The sequence below is a fragment of the Erigeron canadensis genome, chromosome 8 (genome assembly GCF_010389155.1).
Source record: "Erigeron canadensis isolate Cc75 chromosome 8, C_canadensis_v1, whole genome shotgun sequence".
NCBI classification, from domain to species: Eukaryota; Viridiplantae; Streptophyta; class Magnoliopsida; order Asterales; family Asteraceae; genus Erigeron; species Erigeron canadensis.
Genome location: NC_057768.1, coordinates 3,609,298 through 3,621,665, shown reverse-complemented (window position 1 = coordinate 3,621,665; position 12,368 = coordinate 3,609,298). Strand labels below are relative to the sequence as shown.

General features: G+C 33.8%; 2 protein-coding genes across 2 annotated transcripts; both read left to right on the top strand.

The window, feature by feature from the left end:
• The first annotated feature begins 1,517 nt into the window (after positions 1-1,517).
• Positions 1,518-2,588, top strand: LOC122579427 (ethylene-responsive transcription factor ERF011-like). The gene has a single exon (XM_043751600.1). It carries the CDS (start codon positions 1,696-1,698, stop codon positions 2,236-2,238), a length of 543 nt encoding a protein of 180 aa, XP_043607535.1. The 5' UTR covers positions 1,518-1,695; the 3' UTR covers positions 2,239-2,588.
• Positions 2,589-9,141: 6,553 nt separating this feature from the next.
• On the top strand, positions 9,142-10,386 carry LOC122609864 (protein ALP1-like). The gene has a single exon (XM_043782806.1). The coding sequence runs from the start codon at positions 9,142-9,144 to the stop codon at positions 10,384-10,386; it is 1,245 nt and encodes a 414-aa protein (XP_043638741.1).
• The last annotated feature ends 1,982 nt before the right edge of the window (positions 10,387-12,368 follow it).

Below are 12,368 nucleotides of genomic sequence, written 5' to 3'. Positions count from 1 at the left end.
TTACAAGCATGTGTTTAAAGGCCGTTATTGTTTGAAGGACGAAATCTGCAAAAAGATGTCAGTTAACCAATGAGTCGGATAATTATAGACAAAGAAAGTAAGTACCCGCGTGTTGTGGCAGTAAGATGGTAGGGTGATAGGTCATAGGTTGTGATAGGCCATAGGTTGTGATGTCAAAGAGTGTGATAGCCAAATGTTTTAGCCGTACGGGCTCCACCCTCGAATTTAAAAATTCATCGAAAGTATATCGAATGACATCTTTAATGAAATAGCATGAAATTTTAAGAACATCCATATACATTTTATAATTTATCGATTTATGGTTTTTGAGATAAAGATTTTGAATGAATTAGAGAAATTTATGGAGAAAGGAAAAAAATAAGTGGCTGAGATTTGATGAGAGAGAAAAAAAATGAGTAGTTGAGATTTATTCCAAGGGTATTGTGAATAAGTGATAGGGGTATTTTAGAGTTGTAAAGTTGAAAAAATAAAGAGAATAAATGCTTCATAATGTAGTAGAGATTGAAGGTATTGAGTTACAGACATATTTTTTGCTAGTTAACCAATAAATGCTTCATAATGTAGTAGACAAATTGAACCAGATAATTAAATTTGCTAGTTAACCAATATTTTTAGATAACTAAACTTTCTTTTTTTCTCTCCAATTGTAACCTGATCAAATAACCCGGTTTTTCAAAACTTAAATTATTAGATTAGACTTTAACAATTCAATCTGACTAAACCAATCAAAATACAACAGTTTGGCCCGAATTAAATGGTTTGACGGTTCGATAAACCCTATGAAACCAATTTCTAGTTAAAAACAAAACATCTTCTCAATCGATAGACTAAGGCGGCCAACCTTTTACATTCCAGTACATCGACAATCGGACTATAGCTACATATATGCATTCATAAGGGCGCGTTTGGTTAACGGAATGTTTTTGGATGGAATGGAATCTATCGAAGGAATTGGAATCTGATGGAATGGAATTTGATGGAATGTTTTTCATTCTTTGAAGATTTAAGGGAGAGACAGAATGAGATTCCTTACCCCATCCTCATGGAATGGAAATTCCATCAAATTAGGGAATGTTGACATTCCAACGGAATGATATTCCTTCATCATTGAGCAACCAAACGTACTAAGGAATGAAATTCAATTCCAATTCCATCAAATTCCATCAGAATCTGCGAACCAAACGCGACCTAAGATTCTGGAAAATGATTAATCAACTTAAGCAATAGGCTTAAACATCAATCTAAAACTTTAAGAATTTGAGTGGATTCCACTAATTATCTTTTCTAAACTTGTCTTCTGATTTTTCCACATGTTATTATCTTACTATTAGGCGTATCTTTAGACATAGCAATTAAATTGATTTATCATTATCCTAAAATTTAATATGAAAATAAATATACAATCTCAGTCACACGAGCTATACCAAACCAAACCAACCGACCTGTATATATATATAGAGAGAAACATAACATAAGCAAAAAAAAACTGAAGTTGTCGGTGCCTTTATATTTTATATCTTTTTGCGCCGATGATTTCTATAATAACAATCTTCTCCTTCTGCTTATCTTTATTATTATAAATTTTAAAAAAATCATTATCATCAGATGACATCCCTTCCTTGTTTTTCCATCCCAAAAAATTAACTAATTAATTATTAAACTCACAACTCCACCATGGAAACCGGCGCCGGCGCCGACGTAGCCACTCCATGTAACAACAACAACAAAAACTATCCGTCAACCGGAAAAAGAAAATCCGATCATCATCAAAGACCATATAAAGGAATACGTATGAGAAAGTGGGGAAAATGGGTGGCTGAAATTCGTGAGCCGAATAAACGTTCGAGAATCTGGCTCGGCTCATACTCGACTCCTGTAGCCGCGGCTCGAGCTTATGATACTGCTGTTTATTATTTACGTGGGCCCACCGCTCGTCTGAATTTCCCTGAATTGTTGGTGTCGTCTGATAATTATGAATGTTTGGATGAATTGTCGGCTGCTTCTATTAGAAAAAAAGCTATTGAAGTTGGTACCAGAGTTGATGCTGAAACGACGTCGTTGCATAATAATAATAATAATAAAAGTAATGATAATCAGAATAATAGTAATACATCTAGTTCTCATGAATTGGAATTCAAGGCTTGTTGGTTTCAAGGAAAACCGGATTTGAATAAAAAACCCGAACCCGAAGAAGACCCGGATGGAGATTCTGGTTGAAAGTGAAAGTGAAAGTGAATTAGGGAGTTTTAGAAGGGGGTGATTTGGTAATTTTGGATTTTACTCCAGGTAATTCGGACAAGTAATTTTTTGTTGTCTTTTTTAATTTAGGAAATAGGTGAAACAAAAAAAAAATATGAATTTTGTGTTACTACGGAGTAGCTAGGATAATACTAATGTAAATATATTTTTTTTTTTTGTTGTTTTACTTTTTACTTTGATAAATCTTTGTTTTTAGTTTTTATAAAATTTTACTCCATGTTGATTACCACATCGGTATTATGTTACTTGGTTTGATATATCAAGATTATCTTGGACAGTTTGTTCTATGAATTTTTAACTTTTAAAGATATGATATAGTTAATGCGATAAGTCTATATAGGCTTATATTTAAAACTTATAATAATAATTTGACATTTATAAGACTCTTGCCAATTGTTCGTCGGTTTGGCTTGTTAGCTCCGTATTAAATGTTTACATGTGTATGCTTTTGAATTAATTTAAAAAAGTATAAGTGAGAACTGAAAGGAAGTGAAATGGTGCAGTTGACAGTCGTGTAGAAATATTGTAGGAGGTTATTGTTGAGAGTTGCTCAATAATACCGGTCAACGATTACTCAAAAGTAAAAATATGTCAGACAAGCGGATGATCATAGAGTGTGACGATGAAAGTAGTTGGGGTGTTTGGTATTGCGATTACAAAATAAAATTTGCGTTTTCAAAATAGATTATGCATTTTTAAAACTGCGTTTTAATAGCCAAAAATCACTTTTCCAGACAAACACTTTTTTAAATCATTTGCGTTTTACAAACGTAATAATCAGATAATCACTTTATAACGCAATCTCAAACACCCTCTTAGACATCTCCGATATTTGTTGTGTTTTTGGTTGTCTTCTATCAGCTCATTTCTTTATAAATTTTTAAAATTTATCATTTATTTCCATCTCTACGAGTATCTATACATAGGGACAGAGCCAGAAATCTTTTACGATGGGACAAATCTCGAGTATATAAAATGGGCTTCTCAAACAATTTCAATTCATTAAAGGAATTTTATTAATGAGGGGTTTAGTCAAACTTGAAAAACATTTAACTTTTTCACATATAATTTTATTATTAATGTACTATATATTTAAAAAAAAAAACCACGTTTTTCTAACTTTTTTTTTTCCATTAAAAATTAAAACGACTTAATTTTCTTACTCTACTAATGTATAATCTATGTCAAAACTGATACTTCTAAGATCAATGACTTAAAAAAAAAACTTATAACAATAAATGTGACATTTGTATGTATTCTATATGTATTTGTATTTTTTAGGGCAAAATTAATATAGTTTTTAAAAAAAAAAAATTGTATCACAAAAATGGAGTGGGGGCAGTTGCCCACACTGCCCCCACCTTGGCTCCGTCCATGTCTATACGGTACATGTATACACATTAGTTTTAAAGGATAATTTCTTGTCTACTTCAACGTAGAGGTGCAAAAAATAACCGGTTAACCTAACCGATCCGAAAATTTAACCATAACCGAAACCGGTTAGTAACCGATAAGGTACAAACCGATTATGGGTTACCATTAACCGTCAGTTAGTAATCGATTACATATTTCAAAACAAAATTCGGTTAGTAACCGGTAATTAGCTTATAACCGGTTATAAAAACATAATAATGCCTGGTTAACCGGTTATGTTATAAAATAATATTATTTATTCTATATCTAACCCTTATATTATTGACAACTTCTCTTTCTAACTCATCCATACCATTTATATTACTCTTGGTCTGTTTAATAGTAAAGAGACTAGTTTCTCTTGAAGTTTGCTACTCATATTTGTTCTTGATAAGTTGTTGAAGTTTTTTTTTCCCCGTAATTTATAGTTCTCCAGTTTGTAATTCGAGCAATCTGTTGAACAGGTTAATTTTAACCTATTTACGGTTAGTTAGTACTGGTTAACTGGTTAATATTAACTGAAACCGGTTACATAGGTTAGAGTTTTTATATGTCCAAACCGGTACAGATTAACCATAACCGGTTTTTACTGTTTCAAAAAATAAACGGTTTCTATTATTAAAATTAATAACCGAAATTGGTTAACTGTTTATTGCACCTCTAGGTGTGAGGAAACAAAGTCATGCCTTTCTGCAAAGACGTCTCACCAAAAGATGGTTAGGAATGACTAATCTTTAACGGTAAAGCCTCAAAGTTCAATATTCAAGAGTTGATCTTTTGAGGAAGACTTGAAGGTATGTTTAATCTCACATGTACACATACATTAGAGTAAATTACATTATTCTTCCCTTAAGTTGGCAAATTTTTCACTTTTGATCCCTGAAGTGAAAAAATTTCAATTTTGACCTTAAAGTTAACAAAAATTTGCAATCAAGGTCCTTCCTCTCGACGACGTTTATTTTTGGCCGTTAACATAAGCACGTGCTAAACACGTGAGGGCACTAATGTCATTTCACGTTACCCCCGAGGGTCGAAAAGTGAAAAACGTGCCAACTTGAGGGACGAAAAATGAAAATCATGTAAAAAAATTTATTCTTCCATTCTTTATGTTCCGATCATCTTTTCTGATGGAATTTTCCGACTAGACATTTATTTTCCGATGGAATTTTCCGACTATCACGATAGGTCCGACCAATAACATTTTCGTCCACCCACTAACCAACGCCATTTCTAGGAAGCCATTGATCACCGGTAACTTTTTCCCCCCTTCTTGTTCTGTTTCTCACCGTTGTTTCAAGATGTGCTTTTTTGTTTATTTTGATTCAAGATCTTTGTATGTTTATGACATTTTATAGATCTGATTTTGCACTCACCGAATATAAATGAAGTATATACTGAAAAAGCTTCGGTTTTTATATCTTGGTTTCTTCTATTCCGGCGATAGGGTTGTAGCGGCGGGTTCTGGTGAGGTGGGTGTGGAGAGGTAGGGTTGTTACAGGGGCGGTTGGAGAAGCTACGGATATTCCCGACAACCACACAAGGCGCTCACCATTTTTTTCTTCTCATCCATCAGATCTAATTAACAACAGTTTGATTTGTGATTTCTTTTTTGCATTTTGTGTGAATATCAAATGAAATAAGTGTTTGTGTGTGTATATAACAGAACTGCATCCATTAAAATCAGGAGAGATTTTTGTTTAATTGATCACGTGAAGAAAAATAGAGAAGAGATGTGAAAGTGCAGTTCAATACATCTGTTGTACTAATCATTTGCCCATATATGTATATATATGGTTTTACATGGTTTTATACACTACACACACAAACACACATTCTGCCATACACCCATTACATATGGTACGCACACATATACATTTTGTTTTCGTGTTTTCGGTGGATTGACACAAGTCTAGGAACAGAAGACAGAAGGGACCAAAGTTAGAAAAAAAGATGAAGGAGATGATCTGTTTGAACTATAATGTCGTTGATTGGTTGTGTTTTGAATGTCATGAATTTGAGTAAATGATTTTGTTTGTGGTTTAGATTTGGATTGAAAGTCAAGTTTTTATTAGGTATTATCGAAGAATAAATGTCTAGTCGGAAAATTCCATCAGAAAAGATGATCGGAGAAGATAATTAGAAAAGAAAGAATGAAAGAATAAATTTATTTGTATGATTTTCATTTTGTCCCTCAAGTTGGCACGTTTTTCACTTTTCGTCCCTCGGGTGTAACGTGACATGACATTAGTGTCCTCACGTGTTTAGCACGCGCGTACGTTAACGGCAAAAAATAAACGCCGTCGAGAGTAAGGACCTTGATTGCAATTTTTTGCCAACTTTAAGTTCAAAATTGATATTTTTTCACTTCATGGATCAAAAGTGAAAAACGTACTAATTTTAAGGATGAAAAATGTAATTTACTCCATACATTATGATTCATTCCTTGCTTCAAACAATGCTTATAAAACACACCGAGATCTCGATCAACCCAAAAGGATAACAAAGAGGCTATATATGCCGAGAGCCACATTGCCACACACAAACCATCCTCGAGCCCACTCCTGAAACCATTGGAACCATCTGTCCATGTGTTCAAGAATATATCTATGATTCTTATAACTTTTATTTATGACATTTTGATAGGACTTTAACTTCCATTCATTTGGTCAATGTGTTTTTGTTGGAAGGGGATTCCCTCAACTTAGATTAACATGACTAGTCATGTTAGGTTAATCTTGGCCCTTTGATAAAAATTAAGGGTCAAGATTCAAAGATAATGATTGAATCTTAACCATTGATTTTTAATCAAGGATCAAAATATCCCTAACTTGACTCAAGTTATAAAAATAATTTGAGGGAATCCTCTTTCGTTTTTGTTATACTGATTAGCGAGTATATGATATTATATTCAGATTTAATTAATTATTGTCTGACATAAAGTCATAAACAGCTAAGTTAAAAAGAAAAATTACTTAAAAATAATCTAATATCCAAAATATGTTATCCTAATGGCCATTCAACTCATTTTTCTGTATGAGCATATCTATATTGATCAATAAATACATATGAAAACATGTTACATGAAAAGTACTAGTGTACAACATTCTGTTAAAAAAAAAATGATTTTAATTACCTCAAAATTTTCAAAATAAAGTACATAGATAAGATATAGCAACGTTTATCCATAGGTTAAAAGCTAGTGTCTTCGATGACCGGTAAATGTGTTTTAGTTAGACATTTTGGTACAAACTTACGGCTAAAAGGTTGAAGTTGATGATATATATCCGGTATTAGTGATAGTTGTTGAATATACGATCTTATAAGGGTATTATGCTACAAAGTTGATTATTTATTTGTGTTTTTTTTACGTTTTCATTTATTGTTATATTAATTTATTCATTTAGGTGAGTTAATCAGGGGTATCTCACTATGGAGGTCCCGGATGTGAGTTTTCCTTAAGGTCTCGGGTTTGAGTCATAGATTTCACATCTTAAGATATCTACCAATATATTAAAACAGAATTGAAGGGTTATTTCTACGACACGTGACGTAATCCTTGCTCGACATGTGTCATTTAGTTTATTAATCAAAATTTAGTTAGTTTTTAAATATGTGATAATAATCCTTATCTAATACGAATATAACTATAAGAGAAAATTACATTTTTAGTCCCTCAAGTTGGCATTATTTTCAGTTATTGCCCTTAAGTGAATTAATTACAGAAAAACCCTTAAAGTTGGTCAATTTTTTCACTTTTCACTCCGTGACTAACGACCGTCTATTACGTCCGTTAACTGAGGGACAAATTCGTCATTTCACCATGATTCTTTCTTCTTTTATTCCAAACTCAAACACAAAAAGGTTTTACAAAAAAATGAAATGTCAAATGAAATCACGGTAGCCAAAATTTTGAAAATCACGCGAAAAAAATTAAAATCTAGATTTATCTTTTGTTTCTTCGAATCAATACACGAAACATGTTGCAATCGACTCAGAATTCAATCGTGCATGAACCCCAGCCAAAATAATCCGATCTAGAATTCACCGAAAAAACTTGACAGCCGAAAAAACTTGTTTGAATCGAAAAGAAAGACAAAACAAAGCAATTGCAATTCGAATCCAACCAAATCTAGCCAAAACAATCCCGATCCAAGCAATTCCGAATCCAAAAACCATTGTTTCCGATTTCAAACTTATGTGTTTCGAGTGTGTGTTTATGTGTCTTTCCGAGAGTGTGTGTGTTTATGTGTCTTTCCGAGTGTATGTGTTGTGTGCTCGGTATGTGTTTTTCAGTTGACATTTTGTTTTCCGACCGCCGTAATTTCAAAATTTGGGTTTGTGTTTGAGTTTGGAAGAAGAATAAGAAGATATCATAGTGAAATGACAAATCTGCCCCTCACTTAACGGGCCTAATAGACGACTGTTAGTCACAGAGTAAAAAGTGAAAAAATTGACCAACTTCAGGGTTTTTTCTGTAATTAATTCACTTAAGTGCAATAACTGAAAATCCTGCCAACTTGAGGAATCAAAAATGTAATTTTCTCTAACTATAATATAATATTTAAAATAATAATTCTATTTGGATTAAGAATGCTATTCAAACTATGTTTCTAATTTATATTATAAAACTCATTATTACTAATAGATGTACACATAAAAACAGTCTCTAATATCACGTATATTCAACATTTCAATTTTAATGTGTTTTTATGAATGAATTAAATTATTAGGCATATATTAGCCTTTCGAACAAAATACAATTAACGGTTTTCAATCATATATTCAAAATTCACAAACCAAAATCATCATAAATAATAGGTGACGGATTTGTATAATTATAATCAATCTGTACATCGTACGGACATTAAGACTAATATATAAATATAATTATATCATCATATATTATATAATCCGTACATCGTACGGGCATTAGGAATAGTTTTTCATAAGCAGGGAGTTAGAGATACAACAAATCGCTGGTTAAAATTGCTTAAAACACGTCTAAATCAAAACTAACTTTACAATAATAATAATAATAATAATAATAATAATAATCATCATCTCTTTCACCCTCATTAGGGGGGTGGGAGTCGATGCGGTGTGAGAGGCGGTGAACCCCGGCCCCGCGTGGGAACACCGCCGCCGGTGGGTCGGGGTGGGGAAGAGGAGGAAGAAAACGGGGAAGCTTCACCGAGGAGAGAGAAATTGGAGTGGGGCCCGCGCGCAGGAAAAGAGCCAGTGGTGGCTGGACACGTGGCGAGGGGAGCGTGTTTGTAGCCGTTGCTTTTTTTTTTTTCTTTCTTTCTTTCTTTTACCTCTTTCTCTATATATATACACTCTTTTCTTCTTTAAACAACACACAACTACTCTCATTTTCACTACATTTTTATAAAATTCAAACACCCCAACCTTTTCATCACTAATTTCTTACACCCAACACCAAAAAATATGGCTTCCGGTATTTTGGATAATTCGAGCGACTCTCCCGACGAGTCAAACGATAGCTCTATGGAATTCTTTGTTAACGCGTTACACTTTCTTGAAGATACGACAACTTCTAGTGCTCCTCAAACTCGACGGTATACGGACCGGCATCGGGAAATTGGTCTTGATACTCTGTTGAACGATTGGTTCGTTCAACAACCAAAATACGAAGACGATTACTTTCGAAAGAAGTTTCGAATGGACAAGACCATGTTTTTAGATATCGTGCGCGACATTGAAGCAAACTTCTCGTATTTCCAAGAATGTTACGATGCAAGAGGAAGAAAAAGTTTTACGGCGATACAAAAATGCACATCCGCCGTTAGGCAACTCGTGACGGGTAACGCACCAGACGAGTATGACGAGTATTTGTGCATGGCAGCCAGAACCGCACGAGAGACCCTTGATTATTTTTGTGACGCCATCATTCGGTTGTATAACCGAGAGTACCTACGTAGGCCGACGTCACACGACGTTGTACGCATCTTCGAGGCCCACGAGCTTCGTCATCATATGCCTGGGATGCTTGGTAGCATCGATTGCACACATGTCGAGTGGTCGGCATGTCCTAGACGTTTGAGAGGGCAATACACAAGGGGTGACCACAACGGTCCAACTATTATGCTTGAAATCACCGCGTCACATGATTTGTGGATTTGGCATGCTTTTTTCGGTGTCCCGGGGTCGAAAAACGACATCAACGTGTTGAACCAATCCGATTTGTATGTCACAGCGCGTAACGGAATGGCTCCGGATTCTTCATTCCACGTGAATGGGCGAGATTATAAACGTGGCTACTATCTTAGTGATGGGATCTACAACAAGTGGTCAACACTTGTTAAAGCATACCCGTATCCAACCGACCCTAAGGAAAAAAGATTCATGAAATTGCAAGAGGCGGCCAGAAAAGATGTCGAGCGAGCTTTTAGTGTCCTCAAAGGTAAATGGAAAATTCTTCAACGACCTCTTCGACCTTTAACGAAAGACAAAATTGGAAAGTATGTTCATACATGTATTATCTTACACAACATGATCATTAAGAGGGACGGGAGGGCAATCTCACCGGTCCATATAATGGACCCGCCAGTGCAACCGGTGTTCGATGAAAGTGTGTATGCGGAGTTGATTGACGAAGAAGTTCACCATCGCCTTCGATATGATCTTACGGAACACGTATGGGCTCAAGATTTGGCGTATCTCGATGATTAGTTTTTTTTTTAGTATTATGTTATGTTTTTTTTTTTTTTAAGTATTTATTTAATGTTTATTGTTTTTTAGTATTATGTAATGTTTATTTTTTTTTTAAGTATTATGTAATGTTTCTTTGTTTTAATATAATAAAAGGGTATGTTTTTTAATTTTAAAATAATTTGTGATTTTGTTAAGTAAAAATAAATGGAAATAAAAAAGATGATGTGGAAATTGGGGTTGGGGTGAGTAGCGCCACCATTTTGGGATGATTTGGGGTGAATTGGGGAAGTTTGAGGTGGAGAGTTTTTATTGAAAGATGGTGATGTGGATATTTGGGAAACTTTGGGGTTGGGGAAACCACTCCCAACCCCCTTAGCGATTACATTATTAGCGTTAGATAAGTAAAATCTCTCTGACCCTCACACTACTAATTCCTTCTTAAATTTACAATGTCAATATATACTAATCCAAAATCTACCATTTATTTAACTTTATATTTTAAGAGTAATAAAAATACAAATCTATAAAGTATATAAATAAAATAATAATATTATTAATAATTGAAAATTATTTTTTATTTATCATTAATAAAAAGATAAAATATTTTAAATCTTCAAAATCTTCAAAACCAGTAGTAGGTAACCCTCAATTCGAGACAAAAGTTAATCATCGTATGAATTTATGAGGTATTCAGTGGATATCGAATTAGGAATGTTTGCTCTTCTTTTATAGGCTTCGGTGAAAAATCTTTAAAACTTTTTAGTTGACTCGCTCCGTGAAAATCTTCTCTAACTCATCATGCATGTGTCGCGTATTTGCATTTTACATCGCAAACTTTGTTCACTTTCCAACCCGCTCTGTGTGTATATTGAGTTTTGCAGGAAAATCTGGTTCCTCGTCTTTTGCTTTGTTTTGGATCTTTTTTACATTGTTTTTAATCGGTTTATATCACAAACCTACCAAATGACCTGAAAGGATAATTTAATACCATATATTAAACAAAGAAATTTTTTAATGTGCGCCCAATAGTCACATGAAATAAAATTAAATTAACTCTTCAATTTTCTATATATAACTCAATAACTCATAATTAATACTCTTGACTTTATATATTTCACTTAGTTACTATCTTATCCATTTTTGAATTTAAGCCAGTAATACAACTTATTTATCACGACAAACAATATTACATTTGTCCACACTTTTAGTGAGGGTGAACAAATTAAAAATTTTGTCACGCTTTTTTGTGTGTAAAAATATATAAAAAATAAGAGTAAATTATACTTTTCGTCCCTGAAGTTGACACGTTTTTCACTTTTCGTCCCTCAAGTGAAAAATTACAATTTTGACCTTAAAGTTGGCAGATTTTTTCAATCATCGTCCCTCGCCAAACGTCGTTAAGTTTCAGCCGTTAAGTCGGACACGTGCAACACACGTGAGGGACTGAAACTGCAAAAAAATGACAAATTCAGGGACGAAAACTGAAATTTACTTTTCTGTTCTCATCATCTTCTTCTTCTCCGGCTGACTTTCGTCAAAAAATTCGCCAGAAAACTTAAAATGCCGATATCTCACTCGTTTTCTTCGAATTAGACCACGAAACCACTACCAAACTTCTCAAAATTAATTTCTGCAAGAAGAGTACAAAATGGGGAGAGACCTTCATGTGAGTTCGATTTTTGTCAATGAGGCAAAGACATTAGATCGAAAAATTAGAAATATATATAAAGAGGAAGCAAAGAGGGACGAAAGGACCAGGAGGCCTGACAAGCCCTTGCAACTCAAATATTTCAGATCAAAAATTTCGATCATCGTCACCTGGTTCTTAATTTATGTAATAGAAGTTCAAATCAATTTACAGTTCGTCAATTGGTTGACTAGCTCTTGTTCTATATTTTGTATGAGAACTTTAAATCTGTTGTTCGTGAAATCCTTACGTCGAAATCTCATTTTGAAAGTTGCTACAAGTTTACTATTGATTCATCTAGTATTGTGTTAAG